General features: G+C 35.5%; 1 protein-coding gene across 2 annotated transcripts in view; it reads right to left on the reverse strand.

Moving 5' to 3' along the window:
- Positions 1-27,392, reverse strand: part of LOC101901649 (gamma-1-syntrophin) — a 214,727-nt gene that overhangs the window by 73,737 nt on the left and 113,598 nt on the right. For both annotated transcript variants that reach the window (XM_059120023.1, XM_059120022.1), the window contains exons 5-6: positions 26,384-26,548; positions 20,860-21,044 (exon numbers count right to left, since the gene is read on the reverse strand). In XM_059120023.1, the coding sequence (XP_058976006.1) occupies positions 20,860-21,044; positions 26,384-26,548 (350 nt within the window). The remainder of the gene's footprint in view (positions 1-20,859; positions 21,045-26,383; positions 26,549-27,392) is intronic.

A 27,392-nucleotide genomic window follows, 5' to 3' on the forward strand; every position in this document is an offset into this window, starting at 1 on the left:
TCTGCCTGTCTGTCTGTCTGCTGGAAGGAAGTATATGATTTTGTCCAAACTTGGTATAATTGTCAAACTTAGATCGAGTTCCGAGATGGCCAATATCGGTCCAATCCTTCTGGTACCTCCTTTTCTTTGTAAATCTTAATATTTGCGACAGTTCTAGGACAGGTGCGAAAATGGACAATATCGGTCCACTCCACCAAGTACCTCCCCCAAAAATGGTCAAAATTTACAATAATTACAACTATTATAAAATGTGATGTAAGAGTTTGATGGTCTTGAAATTTCTCACATCACAAATATTTTATTTACCAAAGGTCTGGTGCTAAGATGGAATACATCGTTCCACTCCTTCGGGTACGTCTCCCACAAAAAGGTCAAAATTTTGAATACCCATGAAGCTCATAAAACGCGAAATTAACATCTGATTCCATTTGGATATGGTACACTGAACAGTTCTGTTATAAAGCGGTAGAGTTCAGACAATTCCTTCTGGTATCTCCCTTACAAAGGACAAAGTGTTGAATAATCAAAATGACTTTAAAATTCAAAATAAGCATCCGATTCTCTTCATATTTCACGCATATCATTATTTCTACTAACTCAAAATCTGCTGTAAAGATGGGAAACATTGGTCCACTCCTTCTGGTACTTCCTTCACAACGAGTCAACGTTTTGAATATTCATGAAGCTCATGAAAATCGAAAATAACACCCAATTTCATTCAAAATTGGTACATCTTAATATTTTCATCAACACAACGATGATAGCGATCGTAACATTTCTTGTGGTGACAGCAGTCTTGAAACCTATGCGGGAAAGGATAGGTTTCAAGACTGCTGTCATTTCTAAGCCACTTGTGCGCTAGCTGTTAAAATTATTCCAGAGACAGCTCATTATATTTTTTAAAAGCATACAAAAGCGTTCTGGTGAGAATTTTCCAGAACAAATGTTATTCGTGATGGAATTCAAGCGTGATAGTGTAATTTCTTTATATTTGGCTGGAAGACCACATGTGGCTAGCGTTAGAGAACTCCAGTATTTAAATGTGAATAAATCTTTTGTGTCTCGTACCATCGCTCGTTACCGTGATACTGGTAGCGTAGCCTGACGTCAAGAAAGTGGACGGATGAAAACAGCAACATCGGCAGAAATGGTTTGAAAAGTTAAGAAGCGACTTGATCGAAACCCGCGTTGCAGTGGCCAAAAAACATGGCTCGTGAGCTGAACATAGCGCAACATTCCATTCGGCAAATATTGAAAAATGAGCTCGGGGTAAAGCCATTAAAATTCCAAAAACTGCAAGAACTTACACCGCAACAGAAAGAAAAGGACTCAAAAGAGCTAAAGAGTTGCTTCGCTTGGTCGAAAGTGGTGAACTGCCAAATTTGGTTTTCTCCGATGAGAAAACATTCGTTGTCCAGCGGTTTGTAAACAAACAAAATAATCGTGTTTACATCTCAAAGAGGTCAGCGGAAAATGTGCACCTTCGCTTGGCGAGCAGAACTCAAGCGCCGCCATTGTGATGTTGTTGGCCTCCACAACAGCCGATGGTCGCTCCGTATTAATCTACCTTGGCATCAGAATAAATGCCGAATATTATCGCAAAAATATTCTGGAGGGTGTAGTAAAGCATTGGACAAGCTTTTGGCCGCTGAAAAAGTACAGTTCGTATTTATTGCTCTATCCAGATGCAATTTTGGACAAATCACTTTTTTGGCCCAAGGACGAACCCTATTGAAATTGGAGACAATCGGTAAAAATTTGGATATAGCTCCCATATATATCTTCGTCCGATTTGCATTTTATTGTGCACCAAACGTGTAATATCAGCCCGAATAGTATGAAATTTTGCACATACAACCAAATTAGACCTGAAAATAAGTATGCCATATTTGATCGAAATCGGTTCAGATATAGCTATACTCCCATATATATTGTTCATCCGATTTGTTATTTTTGTCCTCCGCATCCGTAATATGCACTCTGTAACAACAATATTTGGGGAAATATATCAAATGCAGCTCAGAAATACCTTTGCTAAATTTTATCGAGATCGGTTCAGATTTGGATATAGCTCCCATATATAACTTCGTCCGATTTACATTTTATTGCACACAAAGCATCTAATATTTGTCCAAATGGGATGGAATTTGGCACTTACGACCGGATTGAGTCTAGAAGCTAGTATGTCCAATTTGGTGAACATCGGTTTAGATATAGCTATAGCTACCATATATATATATATATTGTTCATCCGATTTGTTATATTTGTTACCCACAGCCGTAATATGCACTCCGTTACAACGATATTCAGGAAAATATATCAATCAAATATATATTTAGGGAAATATATCGAATACAGCTCAAAAATATTTTTGTTAAATTTTATCGAGATCGATTCCGATTTGGACATAGCTCCCATATATATCTTTATATGATTTCAAAATAATTTTGCACCAAATTGGCAATAAATGTCCGAATTTAAAAAATACAAATGCTTCGGCATATTTAGTCCTTTGAACTTTAAATTATAATTATAATCATAGCTTGTATGATTGAATTCTCCCATAAAAACTATTAATTGTGATGTGGAGCTCTACTAAATTAGCAAAATGGTGTAGGGTATCGTAAAGTCGGCCCCGCCCGCCTTACTTCAGGACTTTCTTTACTGGTTTTTATCTCAGTTTGTAGATATATAATTTTTTAATATTTTTTTTCAATGATGAATAGTTATCCGATTGCATATTGTTGGTCTCGATTCTCATTGAAGCCCGTTGCAAATTCACTTAAAATGTAGAATAATATATAGTTTAAAGCATAAACTATAGATTTTCCGTTCATGTTTTCTTTAGTGCCCATTATTTTAACATTTCATACTTTGTTATTATACCCTCCACCATACTATGGAGGGTATATTAATTTTGTCATTCCGTTTGTAACTCCTCGAAATATTCATGTCAGACCCAACAAAGTATATATATTCTTGATCAGCGTAAAATTCTAAGACGATTTAGCCATGTCCGTCTATCTGTCTGTCTGTGTGTCTGTCTGTCTGTCCGTCTGTCTGTCTCTCTGTTGTAATCACGCTATCTTTCGAACAAATTGAGATAGAAGGCTAAAATTTTGCACACATGTATTTTTTCCCAGTAGGCAGGTTAAGTTCGTAAATGGGCCATGTAGGTCCAAGTTATCATATAGCACCCATATAACGGTACCTCCCGATATTCGGTATTTTGATGATTTTAGTGACATTATTCACCGGAATTATTTCAAATTTGGCATTTGAAGTTTGTAATGGATGCTACAGCCTAAGACAGAAAATTATATGTGCAGGTCCACGTCTTCCTGTAGCCCCCATATAACGGTACCCCCCGATATTCGGTTTTTTGATGATTTTAGCGACATTGTTTACCGGAATCGTTTCAAATTTGGTATTTGAAGTTCGTAATGGATACTGCATCCAAAATCAAAAAACCAGCCATGTAGGTCCACGTCTTCATATAGCCCCCATATAACGGTACCCCCTGATATTCCGTATTTTGATGATTTTAGCGACATTGTTTACCGGAATCGGTTCAAATTTGGTATTTGAAGTTCGTAATGGATACTTCATCCAAAGTCAAAGAATGAGCCATGTAGGTCCACGTCTTCATATAGCCCCCATATAACGGTACCCCCCGATATTCGGTATTTTAATGATTTTAGCGACGGTATTTACAGGGATTGTTTCAAATTTCGCATGTGAAGTTCGTAATGCCCATGCCAGAAAATTGTCTGTGCAGGTCCACGTCTTCGTATAGCCCCCATATAACGTTACCCCCCATATTCGGTATTTTGACGATTTTAGCTACATTATAAACAGATTTTTCTTCAAGTTTCGCATTTAAATATTGTAATAATTTATGACAAAAGTTGCCTATGCAGGCCCACGTCGTCGTATAAGCATTCGGTATTTTTAAGATTTTAACAGAATTTTTAACGGGTTTTATTTTTTGGAAATTGCCAAATTTGTACCAAATGGTGGAGGGTATTAAAAGTTCGGCCCGGCCGAACTTACAGCTTTTTTACTTGTTTTTCTTTAATCCCATTTATTTATATTTATTTCTAAAAGACAACAAATGTCAATTGGACACGAGTAGTTTTTTTTTTTTTTGTTAAAAATTCTCAAAACAATTTATAAATTTTTAATTAACAATAAAAGTGTGCAAATATTTCACTTTCTCTTCAAATGTGTATGTGTGTGTGTGTGTCCATACGAAACGTTTCCTTTTTAGTTTTGACCTTTGACAGAATGGTGAGAAATGAAATCTGTGACAGGAGTAAAGTTCAAACAATATGTCACTTTAAGAGATCGTAAATTCTTCAACGATTTCAAATTCTTTTTCATTTTCCTATCCATTTCATTTTCTGTTTCTCGAGTTGGGCATATACGACATGTATAAAGGAATATAACACTAAAGACAAGTACAAAAACAACAACAACAACATTGATATCAACGACAGTAGACACATCCATTTGAGTATATCCAACCGATGATAGACGTGAGACACACACACATATATATCACATATACATGTATGCATGCATGTGTGTACATTGAATTTAATGTTGTAAATATTTCACATTTTTTATGGCATCATTTTCAAACGAATTTACGATACTCAAGCAAACCATGGCTAAGTTTTACTTTTTGAGGCGTCCTGCTTTTTTGTTTAGCTACTTGGTTAGATATATGGGATATTTCGGGAGAATTCAATCTAAGAATCAATGGTAAGTCAGTAATTGCATTGAAAAATTTCTCAAGGAATATTCATTGAAAAAACATGTAAGCAAAGGCTATAGCTATGCGGGGCCGACCATGTGATACCCTACAACACTACAATATGTTGGAAGTTAAGTCCAAATTCATTGTGGAAAATTTCGATACTGAAATAATGTCATAGAGGCCTGCCCAGATGTTACCCTTTTTTATGTATTCTGCTGTGTTTTGTATTCGAAAAAAATCACAAAAGCCATGGTCTATTTTACAGCTAAGTATAATCTAATAGTCATCCAAAATGCTCGACTTCTTTTCTCTTTCAGGAAAATGTTTATATATTTTTTTTTTTAATTTAAATCTCCATAACAGTAGGCGGTTCTTGACTTATCAGCAATCTAAATAACATTCCCTTCTTTCATATATGAGATTGTATATACTTTGCTATATGTATATGCGAGATTTTGGATATGAGAATCAATGTAACCGTCAGAAGTGACATTTTCGTGATTTGTGATTTCGCCAGGATAAAAAATATTCGTGGTTTAGTGGAAAGTTTCGTATTTTTTCAAAAAAAAAAAAAAAAAAAAGGTCTATTTTACCCGCTAAATGTTGTCCGATGACCATTAAAATTTATACGCTTTTGCCCAGCCCTAAACTCTAACTCCATGCAATTCCGCGCCGATTGGTCTATAATTGTGACCTGTAGAGCAACTGCAAAATCAAGTATTTTTTTCTGTTTTTAGTCCATTTCAACCTTTAAATATTTTGCGATCATCTCCAAAATCAATAGGGTTCTATTCTGACCCAAACCCAACCTCCATTTTCAATTTCGTGGGAATCGGGTCATAACTACGACCTATAGATTGACTACAAGACCCAGCTAGGAATATCCATATATACTTTCCTATGTGGGAAACCAATATTTTGAGGTGTTACATAATTTTTGGCCCAATCAAACTTATAATACCCCCAACACACAGTGTTAAAACGTCCCAAACAAGCTTGAGAAATGAAAGAAAGAAATGCTGTCTGTCAGTCTGTGGTAATTATTATCTTTCGAACGAATTGAGTAGGAGGCTAAAATTTTGCACACATGTCATTCCGTTTGTAACATCCTTAAATATTCGTCGTAGACCCCATAAAGTATATATTCATAATCAGCATAAAATTCTAAGTCGATTTAACGATGTCCGTCTTTCTGTCTGTTGAAATCACGATACAGTCCACATTATTTGACTTAGAGCGCCAAAATTTAGCAGAGCAATTTCTATTCTAGGATGGTTGGTATTGAAAATGAGATATACCGGTCCACGTTCTGGAAGAGTCCCCATATAACGGTACCTCCCGGTACCTGTATATTTTATTTTTTTAATTTTTTGCCACATTTTTTCACGGATTTGTCTAAATATTGGTATTTGTGGGTCATAATGGGTCCTTGTTCGTGCCCAGAAACATTGTGTGTATAGGTCCACGTTTTGATATAGTCCCCATATAACAGTACCCTCCCAATATTTAGTATTTTGATGATTTTTGACACATTTTTTAAGAATTTCTCTGAAAATTTGGTCCCAGTTCGTGTGGCGAGTCATTGTAATTATAGGTCCACGTTTTGGTATAGCCCCCATATACAGGTACCTCCCGATATTCGGTGTTTTAATTTTTTGCCACAAATTTTTTTACGGATTTGTCTAAAAAGTGGTATTTGTTGGTCATAATGGGTTCCAGCTCCGGTGGCGAAACATTGCATGTATGGGTCTATGATTTGGTTTAGCTCCCATATAACGGTATCTCCCGATATTCGGTATTTTGATGGTTTTTGCCACATTTTTCACTGATTTGTCAAAAAATTGGTATTTGTGGGTCATAATGGGCCCTAGTTCGTATCCAGAAACATTGTATGTATAGGTCCACGTTTTGATATAGTACAGTACCTCCCAATATTCGGTATTTTAATGATTTTCGACACATTTTTTCAAGAATTTCTCTGAAAATTGGTAGTTGTAGATCATAATGGGTCCCAGTTCGTGTCCAGAAACATTGTATGTATAGGTCCACGTTTTGATATAGTCCCCATATAACAGTACCTCCCAATATTCGGTATTTTGATGATTTTTGACACATTTTTACAAGGATTTCTCTGAAAATTCGTATTTGTAGGTCATAATGGGTTCCAGCTCCGGTGGCGAAACATTGCATGTATGGGTCCATGATTTGGCTAAGCCCCCATATAGCGGTACCTGCCGATATTCGGTATTTTGATGGTTTTTGCCACATTTCTTCTAATGTTTCCTTTACCCTAAGGTGGAGGGTATTAAAAGTTAGTTAAGTTCGTGAATGGGCCCTTCTCACCTCCCAATATTTGGTAGTTTGATGATTTTAGCGTCATTATTCAATTGTGTCAAATTACGTATTTAGAGTTCGTAATGGGAACTACAGTCTGTGACAGATGTCTATGCAGGTCCAGGACTTCGTATGGGTCCCATATATCAGTACCTTCCTATATTCGGTATTTTGACGAATTTAGGTAAAATACCCAACGAAACTGATTGAGATGTCGTCTTTGAAGTTCGTATTAGATGCTACAGCATATGACAGAAAATTGTCTATGCTGGTCCAGGTCTTTGCACAGCTCCGATTTAACGGTACCTCCCTAAAAAACGATATTTTGAAGATTTTAGCTACATTATTCACCGTTTATTTCAAGTTTCGAATTTGAATATGGTAACGACTTATGACAAACAATGCCTATGTAGGTTAACGTCGAATAAACCCCAATATAATGGCTATATTCGGTATTTTTAAAATTTTTTAAGGATTTTATTTTTTGAAAATCTCCAAGCTCGTTCAAGAGGTGGAGGGTATTTAAATATTTAATGACAGCAAGCATTTCTAATTTTTTATTGTAAAAAAATTGAGAAGTTTCCGAACTGCCCTCGTAGTAATGTTAAAAATCATTTATATCTTGGATGTCATATATGCTTCCTCACATACATTTTCAAATTCCTTGTCATTACTTTTACCCAACATCCTTTAGTAAAATTTTTGTCTTTGCTTTCACCCATAATTTAAAATCCCTCCATGAAATGTCCCAAATGCTCGACCATATGCATTTGTATGAAGTGCTCTATGGAAATGGAGACTTGTAAAAAGAGCAACCTCAAAATAAAAAGGATATTTTGTAAATGTTGTCCAAAAAAAGAGCTGCACCGACAGGACATTGTATCTTCAGTGTGTTGCTCCCATTACCAATACATACATACGCATAAACATGTACCTGATGATTTAGACAAATATATACGCACACACCTACATACGTACATTATATCCATTTCCTTCTATGTATTTTTTCTATGGAGATTTTTGTTTTTCTTTCATTCTGCATCTTCAGCATCCATCTATGGATGGAGCAATGCATAAAAGGGGCTTGGGGGTGCATACAGCAAACTCTCTTAACTATTTTTTTTACATGGAACACAACAAATAGTGCAAGGAAAAAGTGATGCAGAATGAACTGTGTTTTCAGAACGGAAATAATACTAAAGGCATGGAACGACATTTTTTGTTGATTTACAAGATTTGACACACATTTCGCAAAATTGACATGCTGGCATTTCCAAATTTGGCCTAGAAAATATTTTCCATGTTATGCAAATGGACAGCCAGATTTTTTTCTGTTGATATTGAACAAACAAATCTTGTTTAGGCTTCGGTAGATACTTCATATGCCACAAATGACCATATCTTCCCGACAGCCCATGGCTTTGTCTGGCAATGACATGGCTTTGTCTGGCAATGGATAGGTATGTGCCGAAGATATCACCATTCGTTAGCCACTGCTTGGAATAGTAGTGGATATTTTTATACCCTACAACACTATGTGTTGGGGGTATTATAAGTTTGATTGGGCCAAAAATTATGTAACACCTCGAAATATTGGTTTTCCACATAGGAAAGTATATATGGCTCTTCCTAGCTCGCCGAGCTGAGTCGATCTATGCATGTCCGTCCGTCCGTCCGTCCGTCCGTCCGTCTGTCCGTCTGTCCATGTTAATTTGTAATCACTTTGCAGGTCGTAATTATGGCCCGATCTTCACGAAATTTAGAATGGAGGTGGGACTAGGGTTAGAATAGAACCCTATTTCTTTTGGAGATGATCGCATAATATTTAGGGGTTGAAATGGACCAAAAACTGAAAAAAATTCTTGATTTTGCAGTTGCTCTACAGGTCGCAATTATAGACCAATCAAAACAGAAGTTAGCATGGGGCTAGAGCTTAGGGCTGGGCAGAAGCCTTCCAATTTTGGTTATCGGGTAATATTTAGCGGGTGAAATAGGCCACAATATTTGTGTTAAATAAAAGTCAAATTTTCTATTAAACCGCGAATATTTTTAATCCCGGCGAAATCACAAATAGACGAACAGGTCAATTTTGACCGTTACGTAGATGCCGATAGTAAATATATCGGATATATATAGTGAAATATATACAATGTGTATATACAAAGGAAGGGGATGTTAGTTAGAATGCTTATATCTCAAGAATGGCTGGACCGATTTTGACAAATTTTGTCAATTCAGAATGTCCTCTTAACATAAAAGTATAAAAACTAAAAATATCGCAGAAAAATATGCCAATAATGATGTTAATATAGATTTTGTAGAATTTTGTGACATTTTTTTTATTTTTTCATATTTTTTATCGCTTGCAATTTTTTTCAATTTGACTTATAATATTTTTTCACCTTACAACACAGGTTGGGATTATTGTATAAAGATTGCAAATATCGTCCGATTCTCACGAAAACTTTCAAAAGCGTAGGGTTGGGCTCAGAAGGGCTAGACCTATTGTTTTCAAATATGTCCGCAATATATTAGGAGTTGAAATGGACCAACAACTAAAAAATTTCCTGATTTTGCAGCCGTTATAAAGGTCACAAGTAGAAACCAGAGGACACGAAATCTCGCTAAAGTTAGAGTTTGGGACAACGGGTATAATGGACCACTTATTTTGTGTGAAAAAATATCAGCATTACTTACAGGCGATATCTATGCTGATTTCGTTGACGAATATAGCCAAATATCGTAGACAAGCAAATCATGGAATGTCTAAATTTGGATGAGTCTAAATTTGGAGATACAGAGGGGCTACTTGCTTTTGGAGATGATTGCAAAGTATTTAGGGGTTCAAATTAACCAAAAACAGAAATGTTTTTCTGATCCCACAATTGAAGCCAATCGAATGAAGAGAGTTAAGGACAGGGAAGAATTCGATCATTTTGGATGACCATTTGGATTATATTTAGCTGTAAAATGGACTACAACAACTAACAGCACGAGTCTAAAAGTCTAATTTATAATTCCAAGTCTAAATCCTAATTTATAATTCCAATATGGATTTGGACATAAGTGGGCTTCTAACATATTGTAGTGCTGTAGGGTATCACATGGTCGGTCACGCACGACTATAGCCTTTGCTTACTTGTTTTAAATACAAAATTATTTTTTTTTTTCAATAATGGAGACAATAACCAGAAGAACTTGAAGTAAAAGACAGTGTAATATTGTGTTGAGAATTTAGATCGCAAATTAACCTAAATAGAGGGGACAAGATCCTGCCTCTTCCAAATTTTTTTTTTTTTGAACTCTTTCTTAAAGTTTCTTTGGAATTCGTGCGTTTTAGATATGTACTACAATACAATAATTACATTGATCGGAAATTTTAACCCTCAAGTAAGTCACCGAATGGCTTATAAAATAATTAAAATATTAAAAACATTTAAAAATATGGATAAAAACTCCCTTTGAAGGAGATCGTGGAAGGTCAAAATTAGTTACAACATTATTTAGGATTAAATTCGACTATTGTCTACATTTTTACACAAATCTTCATTTTGCCTAAACACAAGGAATTCATAAATATTGAAATAATATTAGGCAGAAAGTGTAAAAAGAAGGTCTTCTACAGGTATTGTTCAGATAAACACGAGTTATGCAGATAGAAGACATTCGAGTCTTCTGCAGATGGATGACCGTCTACATTTCTTCTACAAAATACCTTCTTATGTGGAAAGAAGACCTTCTATAAATAGTTAAACTTTCAAAGATCTTCCATGCACAGAAAACCTTCCTCAGGGTTTCTATAGATAGAAGTTTTTTGTAGGTAGGATACAGTCATCAGTGTTTCAGAAATAGTCGAACTTTCACACGTATATCAACAAAATAAGGGCAGAGAATAGATGTAACAGAAGCCTTTTCTATTATACTTCACCTATGGTTTCCATATATAGCAGATCTTCCATAGGTCTTCCGAAGTCCTTTTTATTTCCTTAGCCATATAATTATAAAGGGTATATCATTTGATGCTTTGGACGAAATACATTTCAGGACATTTAGAGTCGATCTAGGGCTCTTTGTCTGTCTGTCTGTCGGGCTGGTGCGCACGATATCTCTCGAAGGAAGCAATACCGTGATGCTCCAGCTGGTACCTCCCCTAAAACTTTGTAAAACATTTTGAATGCCCACAACCTTCCCACAATGCAAAATGAGCATCTGATTATTTTCAACCTCGGTACCTCCCAATATTTCTACCCACTTACAATGTTGTTTGAAGATGGTATACAGGGTGAGATGAAAAGACTGCAACCAACTTCAGACTGCTGTCATTTCTAAGCCAGTTATTCCAGTAAGTGTGATTTCTTTATATTTAGCTGGAAAACCACAAGATGCTATCGTTAGCGTATTTTAGCTTTTAAATGTGAAAAAATCGATTGTGTCTTCATAATAATTATTGTGGCATCAGAATAAATGCCTAATATTATGGGGGAAATAATCGGGAGGGTGTATTAAAACGTTGGGCACCCAAACATTTTGGCCGTAGACCTTGGGCATTCCAACAGGACTCAGCACCATCGCACTCAGCACGAGAATGGTTACAAAATAAAGAATGGTTACAAAATGAGGTTTCTCGCTTCATTTTCATGGCCACCAAAATCTCCGGATACCAATCCGTTGAACTATCGTATCTGGAGTTTTTTGGAAAGCACGGTTGGCACAAAAAAATACCAAAGCGTCGATCACCTTAAGCAAGGGCTTCGCCGGGAAAAGTCCAAAATACCGCAGAGCAATATTCGGGCAGCGAGTGATGGTTTCATTGGCCGTTTGAAGGCCATAATTCGTGCCAAAGGTGACCAATTCGAAAAAATCAAAACTTATTTTAAATTTTGATGCTATTTCCGATATTTTTTGCTTTCATTCAATATGTGATAATTTTTAGAAAATGTGCGTGAGGTACAAGATATAGTCGACCGAAGTATTCCATTTCCATATTCATCCCATGTTTCTGGTTGTGAAAAATGTTTAGATATAGCGAGTTGTAAAGAATCGCTGACCTGTTTCACAAGTTTTGGCAGATAACCAAAAAAATTATGACCCTTTGTGGGTGAGTTAACAGAAAATATGGTTCTAGTTGTACCATCTATATAATAGATCTTGTGTTGATGAAATTATAGATATAAACCAAGTCTCTATGGAATCAAACGTTAATGAGATTCATGGATATTCAAATTTTTTACCCTTTGTGAGGGAGGTATCAGAAGAATTTGTCCATAATTTCCCAACTTCACACTTAATCTTGGGTTTAAATAATTTGAAGACAAGCGGACTCTTAAATCACATTTTATAAGACCTACAATTATTCCAAATTTTACGCTTTGTGGGGAGTGAATCGATAATAGCCATTTTCTCTCCATTTGCAAAGTTGGAGCAAAATTCGATTTTTTGTTAAATTGCGACTTTGAGTCGACCAATATTGCCCATCTCCAAACTCGATCTAAGTTTGATAGACGATTTATCAAATTTGGACCAAATAGGAATCTCCCTTCAATCGTGTAATGTCGAGTAATGTCCTGAAACGGCTTTGGTCCAAAGAGACCTAGGGTCTTAAACCGTTATATCGGCACATTTTGGCAGTATCAATGAATAATTAAATCAAATTTATTATAAGATATAAGTTTATAAATCTCTCGGCAAAACCGACTCATACTTTTTATATTGTTAATCAGATTTTGCTGGGTTGAATATTTGTCAAAAGTTTTTTTTATGACACAGTGTAGTCTTCCAATTGCAAGACTTTTGTTTGTAGAAGATCAACATTCGGATTTCCATTATCAGAAGAATATTCACAAGTCTTCTATATTTTCTTCCAATCCTCAAAATATGTACCCTGCTCCATGCTAATAACCTCCGTGTGCAGTTATGCTTGAACCACTATCATGCTCCCCTTTGCAGGATATCTAATCTGCATACTTCATATTAATATTATCCAACACATTAAATGCCAAAGGCAACTGCTGTGCGATAAGAGAATATCGTTTTCTAAAATCCCCACGCACACAGTCTCACGCAAGCACACCCCCCTCAAATATTAACACACACACACAGAGTTCACCCCGGCAGCTTTGAGGGCATTTCATCAAACATCAATTGTGGCACTTAAATCCACAACTCCAGGCAATGACACAAATTGCGACAGTAATTTTCGGTGTCCCTTTTAACGATTTGTGCATTGAAATTTCGCAATTGAACTAGTTGTGATTTTAATATATCCCAGATGCAATGCCAATATCACCATTCCGCCACCACCACCTCCCAAAATATTGCAACTAAGTAATATATATTTTGTTCAATGTTTGCAATTTCCAGTGGTTGGGTTCTTCATTCAGCCTGAGGTGCATTCGAAATGTGTGTCAAAACTTGGGAAAATTTTTGCGATCACACAGATGCATTTGCTAGCAAACTAATGCAGAAATATTTGTGGCCTTGGGGAATCAAAAATTTAATTGTATTCACATCGTGGTTATTGTTATTGTGCTGGTGGTCGTGGCGGGGTTGTCATTATTGTTGTTATCCTAGCTAATGGAATGTTTATTATAAGATTGGAAATTAAAGTTTTGTCAGAGATTAGGTATTTGGATGATGAAGTGAATATTGCCAATATAAATATTTGGTTGTGGTTCAAATAAAAATAGGTATAATGGGAGTATTTATTAGAGATATAAAGTCAATTTGAGTACGAAAAATGTGAAATGTACATTTGTCCGGGAAAAATTAAAGCTGTATAAACTCCACAAACTATTGAAAGTTAATGTAAAAAAACTACCTTCTGCATTACCTGTAGGTTGAAAATGGTGGGTTATATCTTGAAAAAATTCCAAAGCAAAATAACTTACTTTTCCCATTATCAAATAATTAATAAGTGAGCTCGTCCGACTAAAACCCTGTAGGTTTTCTATACAACTAAAGAGTAATGTAACCAAAAAAAAAAAAAAAAAAAAAAAAAAAAACTGTAAATAAAGTCTTAAAGTCGGGCGGGGCCGACTTTATGATAACCACACCACTTTGCTAATTTAGTAGAGCTCCACATAACAATTAAAAGTTTTTTTTTTTTTATGGGAGAATTCAATCATACACGCTTTGATTATAATTATAATTTAAAGTTCAAAAGACTAAATATGCTGAAGTATTTATAACTTTTAAATTCGGACTTGTATTGCCCAATTGATATATATGAAAGCTATATCCAAATCGGAACCGATCTTGATCAAATTTGGCAAAGATATTTCTGAGCTGTATTTGATGTATTTCCCTGAATATCGTTGTTACGGAGTGCATATTACGGCTGTGGGTAATAAATACAACAAATCGGATGAACAATATATATGGGAGCTATAGCTATATCTGAACCGATCTTCACCATATTTTGCATACCAGCTTCGGCCGCATGTGCAAAATTCCATCCCATTTGGGCAAATATTAGACGTTTGGTGTACAATAAAAGGTAAATCGGACGAAGTTATGTATGGGAGATATATCCAAATCCAAACCGATCTCGATAAAATTTAGCAAAGGTATTTCTGAGCTGTATTTGATATATTTCCCCAAATATTGTTGTTAGAGAGTGCATATTCCGGCTGCGGAGGACAAAAATAACAAATCGGATGAACAATATATATGGGAGCTATAGCTATATCTGAACCGATTTCGATCAAATTTGGCATACTTATTTTTATTGTGCACGTTTGGTGCATAATAAAAAGCAAATCGGACGAAGATATATATATATATACACACATATATATATATATATATATATATATATATATATATATATATATATATATATATATATATATATATATATATATATATATATATATAATATATATATATATATATATATATATATATATATATATATATATATATATATATATATATATATATATATATATATATATATATATATATATATATATATATATATATATATATATATATTATATATATATATATATATATATATATATATATATATATATATATATATTATATATATATATATATATATATATATATATATATATATATATATATATAGATATATGGGCCAAACAAATGTTGTTTGGAAAATTTCATCTCAATCGGATAATAAATGCGACCTGTATTTTGTTCACAAGAATACATGGACAGACGGACGGACATGCATAAATCGGCATCGAATGTGATTCTATGCAGATCATCAAAAGGAATCTCGTTTTCTTTTGCCTGTTACAAACAAACGGCAAGCGGCCCACACCATCACCATGACCGGCGCTTGAGTTCTGGTGGTCAATCGAAGGTACACCTTTTTAGCTGACCTCTTTGGTAACGAATGTTTTCTCATAGGAGAAAAACAAATTCGGCAGTTCACCACGTTCGGCCAACCGAAGCAACTCTTTAGCTCTGTTGAGTCTATTTTCTTTCTTTTGCGGTGCTAGTTCTTGCACTTTTTGGAATTTCAATGGCTTTCCCCGAGCTAATTTTTAAATATTTGCAACTCGCTTCTTTACTTTTCGAACCATTTCTGCTGATGTTGCTGTTTTCTTGCGTCCACTTCCTTGACGTCGGGCTACGCTACCAGTATCACGGTAACGAGCGATGGTTCGAGTACGTTTGTAAACAATATAATGAGCTGTCACAGGAATAATTGTAACAGCTGTCGGACGAGTGGCTTAGAAATGACAGCAGTCTGAAGTTGGTTGCAGTTTTTTCATCTCACCCTGCATACCCTCTATAGCCTCAATCACATCACATAATGAGCAATGGGAGAACCAGATATGGTTCAAACTTCTCACATTGTAATATTTTGATATGATTAATATCAGGTGCAAAAATGAAGGATATTGGCCCATTAACCAATGATAAAAGAGTTTCGTTTTCTTACCAAGCTTAGAATATTCCAATAAGTTCGTCTATGTTAGAGCAAGTTTTATAATCGAATACTCTTTCTAAAACCTCTCCTTCTAAATTTAAAGAATTTTGAAAAAAGATATAAGGTAAGTGTGCCTAAGGCCGACGCTTGTCCCAGTAGTCGGCACTTTTTATTTTTAAGCCCAAATAAATGAAACTATTATAACTAAATGTATTTTGTTTACTTCAAATATATTGCCAGCTATCTTTGTGTACAATTCCGCTAAAAAAAGATGATTTATTCTAATAAAAATTAAATTTTTGTCTGTGAAGGTCCTCAACAATCCATATTCTGAAGAAAAGTACAATAAAGACGTCGAATTAGTTTAAATAAACTAAAATATTATATTTTAATGAATTAATTTATTATTATTATTATTATTATTATTATTATTATTATTATTATTATTATTATTATTATTATTATTATTATTATTATTATTATTATTATTATTATTATTATTATTATTATTATTATTATTATTATTATTATTATTATTATTATTATTAATTATTCTTACAAAAAATTTGGTTTGCCGACTGTTGGGACATGCCATACCGCCAATTGGCAAGTGGTGCCGTCTACTGGCTCGGACGGACTTGACTAGAATGTTTCTAATGTCCTGAAAGGAATTTAGATCGGTGAGACATGAGGTCTTAAACCATTATTTCAATTAAGCGCTTTCCACTACAGCCATAAAATTGAGGTTACAAAAACTCCACTTTTCAGCTATTGATACTTTCAACATTAAACCACACCTCACTCAACATTTCTTGGTCCACTCCATTACAACTTTGATGGCAATCGAATGTCAGTGATGGCCGAACTTTTCCCATTATAAGGTGTCACAAAGCATTCTTCAAAACTAAATATCAACTTCAAAGACTAAGAGAGAGTTTGAAACGTTTGCCAGCATCAGATGCTCAAAGCCGTTGTAAGGGAAAATGCTAAACTCTTCACATTTCCAAAAAGGAAATCTCTGAAAGTTTTACTTTTACTCTTTTAATAAATAAATAGTAAATCATAGTTGAGTTGAGTTGAAAATTTACAGAGTACAAAATATGCTGCTATTCCACGAATTGTGGGTAACTTTCCGGTAACAGAGTAGATATTCTGCAAACATGTAGGAAGTCCAACTGTATCTCATACACCTGCTGTTGGGGGGGGGGGCTAGGGCGGCTTACCGCCAGTTAACGAAGTGACTGTAGTTGAGTGTTGATGGACCATTTTAGTTGCCGCCAGTTGTTTCCTTTTATTTTGCTGTGCTTCGATGAATGTGTGTGCGTGTTGGGCTTTAATTTTGTAAAAGTACTTGGGATTTCATGATATTGTATTGGGGTCTCCGTGTGTGTGTGTGTTTTGAAGTGTGTCTGTGTTGCTGTTTATTTGTGTTGGTTGGCATGATGAACAAATTGTTTTATTGCAATACAAAACTTTTGTTGGTACATCAAGGAATGTAAATGAATCTGCGAATATCGTTGTGAATGTGTGTTTGTGTGTGCGTATATGTATATGTGGGTGTGGAGTGCAGGTGTAAATGTAAATTTAAAGAATGCAAATATATATAAAGTAGAATGTTTATTTTGCAGTTAACGAAAATATGTTGCGAATGAACGAAAACAGCAACGGCAAGGCAGTGAAGTCATGGGATAGTAACTGTACACCAGGTGAGGAAAAAATTTTTGAAAAAAAAAAAAATAATTAAATTACTATAAAAATGTATGATTTGTATATTTGCAATACACCTGCGATTTTTTTAATATGTTGTGTCAGAAAATCCTTAAAAAATATTTAAAAAAAAGAAACTGTTTATACAAATAAACAAATTAATACTCTCAGCCTATGTTCGATTTTGTAAATATATTTTGGCTTGTGTTATGATGTTTCAAATTGTTGACCATCTATGGAGTACGTCCCGAAGGAATGGACTTATATTGTCCATTTCGTATCGGACCTAAATACATATGACATAAATATTGCGACGTGCCAAGTTTGGACTATATTGGTTACTCTCTCCACCTTGTATGAAATCTGTGGAAATTTTTAGAAAATGTTAAAATGTGCGTGAGGTACCAGATATAGTCGACCGAACTATTTCATTTTCATACTCCATCAATATAAATAAACATATTGATATGGGAAAAATTACAAGAAACTCGAACGTATATATCTAATTTTATGCAAAATCATAAAATCCGCTAAATTTCATATCAAGTTGTTGAGTTGTTTTGCTAATTATGACAGATAAAAGTATTGGAAATTGTGACCCATTGTGAGTGAGATACCAGAAGAGGTTCGCAGATACATATTTATACCCTACAACACTATGTGTTGGTGGTATTATAAGTTTGATTGGGCCAAAAATTATGTAACACCACGAAATATTGATTTCCCACATAGGAATGTATATATGGATCTTCCTATCTCGCCGAGCTGAGTCGATCTAGCTATGTATGTCCGTCCGTCCGTCTGTCCGTCTGTCCATGTTAATTTGTAATCACTCTTCAGGTCGCATTTATAGCCCGATCCTCACGAGATCGGATCGCACGATATCTAGGGGTTGAAATGGACCAAAAACAGAAACACTTCCTGATTTTGCAGTTGTTCTGTAGGCCACAATTATGAACCAATCGACGCGAAAATTAACATGGAGTTAGAGTTTAGGAGGGGACAGAAACCTACCAATACGGGCGGTCATCGGACAGCAATTAGCGGGTAAAATAGACCCAAACTTTTATGTAAGAAAATAGGAAAATGCCCACCAAATTGCAAATATTTTCAATCCCAGCCAAATCAAAAATACATTAAAAGATCACTTCTGACCATTACAGTGATGCTAATAGCCAAGAAATCGGATACATAGCAAAATAGGTACACTGTATATGTAAAATAATGTATCTTATTTATTCTGCTTATAAATCAAAAACCGTTGGGCCGATTTTCACAATTCCCATCAATTCGGAATGGTTTTTTCAATTTGACTTACAATTTTAAATTGTAAATTTTCTAAATTTTTAAACCCCCCAACACTACGTTTTGAGGGTATTATATACATATCGCAATTATCGTTCAATCCTCACGAAATTTTGCATGGGGGTAGGGTTAGGGTCAGGATTAAAGCCTCTCGCTCTTAAGATCTACATCTAGAGGGGCAAGTAGACTAAAAAATTATTTTTTTCTAATTTTGTAGTGGCTCTATAGGCCACAATTGAAAATTAATCGACACAATTTCGCATCAGAAGAGAGTTAAGGACAGGGAAGAAGTCTAGCATTTTGGATGACCATTGGATTTTATTTAGCTTTAAAATAGACCACATCTTTCGTGTGAAATTGTTTTGAATACTTAACAACACTACGGAGTGCGTAAATATCTGCTGGTCAAAAAACTAAGGGTAATCTCTGGGCGGGGCTCTTTGACATTATTTCAAAAACGGAATCTTCCAAAATGGATTTGGATATAAGGGGACTTCGAACATATTTTAGTGTTGTAGGGTATCACATGGTCGGCCCCGCACGCCTATAGCCTTTGCTTACTTGTTTTTATTTCGCTTTCTTTGAGCGGCTTGTTTATCAAAAGCTTGATCTCTATGTTGGGGAGGTTGCAGAAAAATGTTGCGATCTCAACCATCTATATAACAGATCTTGCGTTGATGGAAATAATGAGATGTACCAAGTCTTAATGGAATAGGATGAGCTTCATGGATACTTAAAATTTTGAGGCTTTGTGGGGAGGTAACAGAAGAAATGGTCCGATCTCTACCGCCTTTACAACATATCTTGTGTTGATAGAAATATTCAGATGTGAAGAGTTTATATGGAATCGGATGTTAATTTCACGTTTAATGAGCATCATAGTTATATTTTGTAGGGGAGATACTTGATGGAGTGGACCGATATTATCAATTTTTGCACCTGACCTAGAATTGATGCAAAATTTAAGATTTGCAAAGTTTGGGCAAAATCGGATTATCGCTTCTCTTTCTGTGCAGAATATATATGTAGAATATGTATTCCATCTTAACACCGGACCTTAGGTTATCAAAAGTATTGAGATGTGTGAAATATGAATACAATCGGACTTTAACATCACTTTTTAAAAGAGTTGTAATTGTTCAAAATTTTGACATTTTGTGGGGGAGGTACTTGATGGAGTGGGCCGTTTTTATCCATTTTTGCACCTCACCTAGAACTGACGTAAATATTACGATTTGCAAAGTTGGAGCAAAATCGGATCATAGCTTCTCTTTCTGTGCAGAAAATATATTTTATGAAAAATTCGACCTTTTGTGGGGGAAGTATCAGAAGGAGTGATTTTGCCCAGCCCTGAACTGGATCAAAGTTTGACTAAAATATTACGATGTACCCAATCTGCACCAAATCGGATACACCCTTCAAGAGTTATCGTACGCACCAGCTAGAACGACAGACAGACGGATGGACATCGCTAGATCGACTCCAAATGCACTGAAACGGATGTGGTCCAAAGAGACCTAGGTTCTAAAACCATTACTTCGACTAGGCACGTTTTGACCGTATCAAATGACATATACCCTATCTAGCCATATGGCTGAGGGTATAAGAACAGCATTTCACTATCGAATACAATTTTAATTTCCACAAATCCCAAGTAAATATTAACACCATTGCTGTTATTTGTCACCGAAAAAAATCCCACACTAAAAGAACACAACCCCATTTGTCAACTCAATCAAAGTTTTCTTTCTCCCCAAAAACACGAATAAATAGCCATATGCTGCAGATGTATTATTTCGATTTGATTGTTTGTATGTGTGTGTTTGTTGGTTTATTATTTACCTGTAAATGTGTCAGGCCCACAACGTTGTCGTTAATCAATTTCAACCATTGGCTTAAAATGGCCAAATCATCACAGTGTATTATGCCCGTCGATGTGCCATTTATGCCACGCACTTCAAAGGCATTGGGTCGTAATTTATCGGTGCCGTAAATGTAACGCGTTACGTAGGCCATCATGAGGGGAACTGAAAGAAGACAAAGAACAGAGAGAGAGAGAAGAAGAAGAAAAATAGTCAGTGATACATATAATTTAATGAAGACATTTGGATAAATGTGGACAGTGGATTTAATTGTGAGACTGCCGAATGTGTACACACATCCATATAACAACATGTATGTATATACATATGTCCTTAACATTAATGAAGTATTCGAGAGAATGTAAAGCTATCACATTGTCAGTAATAAAATATTTGTATTTAATTATGTAATTGAGAAAGTAAATATGAAATAAAGATGAAAATGTTATCAACGGAATATTTTGGGTAGAAAAATTGAAGGAAATCGAAACATTCAATTCTGCCTGAATATTTCTAAATTTACAACATCTTTTTTATACCCTACTTGCTGAACTCGCTGCTCGTTTCGCTTTTATATTTTTTATTTGTTATTTTATTTTATTATATATACAAATTTATGTAGAATAAATTATATAGAATTAAAAAAACGGATTATTGCAATGTAAACAAGTAAAAAGCAGTAAGTTCGGCCGGGCCGAACTTTGAATACCCTCCACCATTTGGAACGAATTAGAAAATTTTCAAAAACAAATAAAATCCATTAAAAATTTCTTTTAAAATCTTTAAAATATCTAATATAGGAAGGTGCCGATATATGGAAGGATATACGATATTGTGGACCTATAATGACAAATCTATGTCTGCCTGTAAAGTACTCACAAGGAACTCCTTGTGTGGATTTTCAAAATACCGAATGTCGCGGGGTATCGTTATATGGGAGCTATACGTTATCGTTAACCTATATAGAGAATTCTCTGTCGGGGGGTAAAGTGTTCACAAAGAACCCCTTGTGTACAAAGAACCCCTTGTGACTATTCCGTTGAAAAATATGACTAAAAACATCAAAATACCGAATATCGGGGGTACCGTTATATGAGGGCTATACGATATTGTGGACCTATATAGATAATTCTCTGTCGAGATATAACGTACCCACAAGGAACTCCTTGTGTGGATTTTCAGACAATTCCGATGAAAAATGTGGGTAAAATCATAAAAATACCGAATATTGAGGGGTACCGTTATATGGAGGATATACGATATCGTCGTCCTGTATTGATAATTCTCTCTCAGGGGTGAAGTACTCACAAGGCACTACTTGTGTGGATTTTAAGACAATTCCATTGAAAAGTGTGGCTAACATCATCAAAATACCGAATATTGGGGGGTACAGTTATAGAGAAGATATACGATATCGTGGACATATATAGACAATTCTTTTTGAGGGGGTAAAATGCCCACAAGGGACTCCTTTTGTGGAATTTCAGACAATTCCGAAGAAAAATGTGGGTAAAATCATCAAAATACCGAATATCGGGGTACCGTTATATGGGGGATATACGATATCGTGAACCTGTATAGACAATTCTCTCTCAGGGGGTAAAGTACTCACAAGGAACTACTTGTGTGGATTTTAAGACAATTCCATTGAAAAATGTGGCTATAATCATCAAAATCCCGAATATCGGGGGTACAGTTATATGGGGGATACACGATATCGTGGACCTATAGACAATTCTTTTTGAGGGGGTAAAATTTCCACAAGGGACTCCTTTTGTGGAATTTCAGACAATTCCATTGAAAAAATTGGCTAAAATCATCAAAATACCGAATACCGTGGGGGCTATACGATATTGTGGACCTATATAGATAATTCTCTGCCGAGGTATAAAGTACCCACAAGGAACTACTTGTGTGTATTTTCAGACAATTCCATTGAAAAATGTGGACCGATATAGCCCATCTTCGAACTTGACCTGCCTGCAGACAAAAGAGAGATCTGTGCAAAATTTTAGCTTCCTATCTTAATTCGTTCAGACTGTAGCGTGATAACAACAGACGGACGGACAGGGCTAAATCGTCTTAGAATTTTACGCTGATCAAGAATATATATACTAAATTTAGCATTTTTTATTTTACATTTTTATACCCTCCACCAAAAAAAAGTATGGAGGGTATATTAAGTCTGTCATTCCGTTTGTAACACCTCGAAATATACATTTTAGACCCCAGACAAAAAAAATATATATATAAAAAAATTCTATGTCAGTTTAGCCATGTCCGTCCGTCTGTGGAAATCACTCCAGCTTCCGAACGAATTCAAGTAGATTGATAAAATTTTACTCAAATGTATATAATGTCTGCAGGACTTAAGGTGTTGATGATTTTAGCGACACCGGAATTCTTTCAAATTAGGTATTTGAAGTTCGTAATGGCTACTGAAGCATATGAAAAGAGATTGTCTGTGCAGGTTCACGTCTTCGTATAGCCCTCCCGATATTCGGTATTTTGATGATTTTAGCGACATTATTCATCGAAGTTGTATCAAATTTGGTATTTAAAGTTCGTAACGGATACTAAAGCCTATGACAGAAAATTGTCTGTGCAGGTCCACATTTTCGTGTAGCCCCCCCTATAATAGTACCTGCCCATATTGATGATTTGGCTTATGACAAAAGTTGCCTATACAGGCCCACGTCGTCGTTTAGCACCTAATATGATGGCTACATTTGGTAGTTTTAAGATTTTAACAGAATTTTTAACGGATTTTATTTTATGGAAAAAAATAAAAAAATTCGTTCCAAATGGTGGAGGATATTCATAATTGGGCCCGGTTGAGCTTACAGCTATTTTACATGTTACTGTTAGAATTTTAGAACAAATAACGTCACACATCACATTTTGGAATAAGTTTAGAATTGTTCGAATTGGTCACCTTTGAGAGAGATTTTGGTGGCCATTGTGCGCTGGAAATGAAGCGAAGAACTTCAATTTGTAACCATTGTTGGGAGACGTGTGCTGAGTGCGGTGGTGTTGAGTTCTGTGGGAATGTCCAAGGTCTGTGGCCAAAATGTTTGCGTTCCCACGGTTTTAATACACCCTCCAGAATATTTTCGCGATAATACAGGGTTGCCCATATTCGACGGACCCATGTTTTTTTTTTTAAATCAAAGAAAAAAATAAAAAATTGGCGGTTGGCAATGTTAATAATTTAATTTGTTCCAAGTAGATATGTTTACATCAATTTTTGAATATGATATCTCTCAAATGGCCGCCTCTGGCGTTGATGACGTATTGTGCCATTTTTGCTGCATTTTCCATCGTTTTGGCCAACATTTAGGTCGGAATAGCGGCTATTTCTTCACGAATGTTGTCCTTGAGTTCTTCTACGGTCCTTGGCTTGTTAACGTAAACCTTTAACTTCAAATATCCCCACAAAAAGAAGTCAGGCGGCGTCAAATCGGGCGAACGAGGTGGCCAGTCCAAATCACCACTTTTCGACATCAAACGGCCCGGAAATAAATTTTTCAGAAAATCGATTGTTATGCGACTTGTGTGCGGTGGAGCGTCGTCTTGTTGAAACCAGAACTGCATCATACGCATTCGACGAATAATTAGTAATAGCATGGCCATTTTCATTTTGGAAGAAAAATGGCCCAATGACCGTTTTCGCACTAACGCCGCACCAAACTGTGACTTTTTCGTCATGAAGAGGCACTTCTGAATCTCCTGAGGATTTTTAGTGGCGTAAAAACGGCAATTTTGCTTATTTACGGTCCCATTCAATGTGAAATGGGCTTCATCGGACATGATCATTTTGTTCCAAAATTGCAAGTCATCTTCGGCCATTTCGATGACTCTTTGGGCCCATTCCAATCGACGAGGCTTGTCCGCAGGCAACATTCTTTGCGTCAATTGAATTTTGTACGGGAACAAATGCAAATCAATGCGAATAATCCGTTGTAAAGTGGACCGAGCCATGCCCAACTGCTGAGAACGACGTTTTTGGGATGTTCTTGGGGACCTCTCAACACTGGCTCGTACGACAGCGATATTCTCGGCCGATCGCCTTGGTCGACTTTTATATGGCCTCTTCGGATTAGAAAGAGCCTTGCCAGTCGAAAATTTTTCGTATAAACGCTTAATGGTGTTCTTAGAAGGCGCCCTTCTCACATTTTTTAATGTTTTGAAAAGCACGTTGAGTTTTCACAATTGACTTCTTGTAAATTTCAACTATTTCAGAGCGCTTGCGTGGCGTGTATTGGTTCATGGTAAAAATCTGCTTGGACTGACGCTTCAAACGCGGTATGTCATTAAGCGATGTGACATCTCTGTCAAAAGTTATGCGTTGCCAGATGGGTCCGTCGAATATGGGCAACCCTGTATTCGGCGTTTATTCTGATGCCACGTTCGATTAATACGAGTGTAGAGCGACCATCGGCTGTTATGGCGGCCCACACCATCACCATGGCCGGCGCTTGAGTTCTGGTGGCCAACCGGAGGGGTGCATTTTCAGCTGACCTCTTTGGCAAGTAAACACGATCATTTTGTTTGTTTACAAACTGCTGGCGACGAATGTTTTTTCATCGGAGAAAACCTAATTCGGCAGTTTAACACTTTCGGCCAAGCGAAGCAACTCTTTAGCTCATTTGAGTCAATTTACTTGCGGTGTAAGTTTTTGCACTTTTTGGAATTTCAATGGCTTTACCCGAGCTCATTTTACAATATCTGCCGAATGGAATATTGCGATATGTTCAGGTCACGAGCCATTTTTTCGGCCACTGCGATAGGGTTTCTATCAAGTCGCCTCTTTACATTTCGAACCAATTCTTCTGATGATGCTGTTTTCTTTCGTCCACTTCCTTGACGCCTAGCTGCGCTACCAGTATCACGGTAACGAGCGATAGTACGAGACACAAAAGATTTATTCACATTTAAATGCTGGAGTGGTCTAACGATAGCCACTTGTGGTTCTCCAGCCAAATATAAAGAAATCACACTATCACGCTTGAAGTCCATCACGAATTACTTTTTTTCTGGAAAATTCTCACTAAAATGCTTTTGTGCACTTGTAAACAATATAACGAGCTGTCAGTGGAATAATTTTAACAGCTGTCTGACGGGGGGCTTATAAATGACTGCAGTCTGAAGTTGGTTGCGGTTTTTTATCTCACCCTGTACTTTAATACATTTTTTTAAATTTAATTAAATATATTTTGTTACTATTTTCTTGAAACCACAATTGTTGCTATTCGGTGCATCCAATGCCCAATTTACAGCCAATTATTATATGCCGCAGCTAAATAATAAATTTATAAATTGAAATCAATTTTACCAAAATTGTAATATTCACAAAATTTCATTGAAAATTCCAGGAATTATCTGTTTTACTAATCTCTTTTAAATGTTCAACGCTTTTGCCCTCAACATAGATCATTTCTTTCATTTTGATTTGGGTTTGTATGCATAATGTACGTATCCATGTTTGTATGTCAAACACTTACCTGCCACAACGTCCACCCATTTCTTTTCGGGCTCCGAACAAATTGACATTGGTCTGCTACAACTACGACTTATGGTACCATTATTCACTGAGGATTTGTATCCTTCGTCAGCCTTTAATTCAGCGCATGTTGTGTCGTTATCTGAGTCAGGTGTATCTTTTGCCACTGCATTCCAAAAAAAAAAAAAAAAAAAAAAAAAAAAAGAAGGAGAAGATAAGAAGAATGTAAGTGAAAGCAAAATTACAATAACGATTTCACTATGGTTGTGTATTAGGGTTGATTGGATCACAAATAATTCAAAAAAAAAAAAAAAAAAAAAAAAAAAGACAACATTTTTGTTAAGAAAGAGGATATACTTAAGCATGGGGTGTAAAATTAAATTTAATTTTTCGATGTAAAAAATCTGAATTTTGAATATTTTATACATGCCAACCCTAATGTCCATATACATATACATAAGTATTAATTCCAGATAAGAGAGAAGAAATTACAAGAAAACCAAAGACAAGAACTTCTAGTTTTTTTTTTCTATTATTAAGCTTGAATACCCTTGTGTATGTAACGTTAAGGGACTTCATAGCGCCCCTACAACAAGAAAACATTGTGTCCAGCAGACCCTTTTGCTTAGATATGTCAACTGACAAAATGACAAATGCCAATGTAAATGTACTTTTAAGTACTATTTACACTCTGCTGCACATAAATACATACCGACATCGACACATGTGCATATTTAATTTGATAAAGCTGTTTGTAGTTTAGTTGTGTCCGCCCATGAGCACTAAAATTAAAGCAAACATGGACTTGGACTCTATTTCATATAATTAAATATTAAATATTAAATTACAATTGTTGTCATTGTATTTATATAATTTTATATGTTTATATTCATTGCATCCACATAATGACAAATAAATTTGTCATTTGCTATGCATTGTTCATCTGCTGAGTTATGAAGGCATTTGATTATTTTGTGGGTTATAAATTTGGACATATTTTTATTATTTTT

This window comes from Musca domestica, unplaced genomic scaffold, assembly GCF_030504385.1.
Source record: "Musca domestica strain aabys unplaced genomic scaffold, Musca_domestica.polishedcontigs.V.1.1 16, whole genome shotgun sequence".
NCBI lineage: Eukaryota > Metazoa > Arthropoda > Insecta > Diptera > Muscidae > Musca > Musca domestica.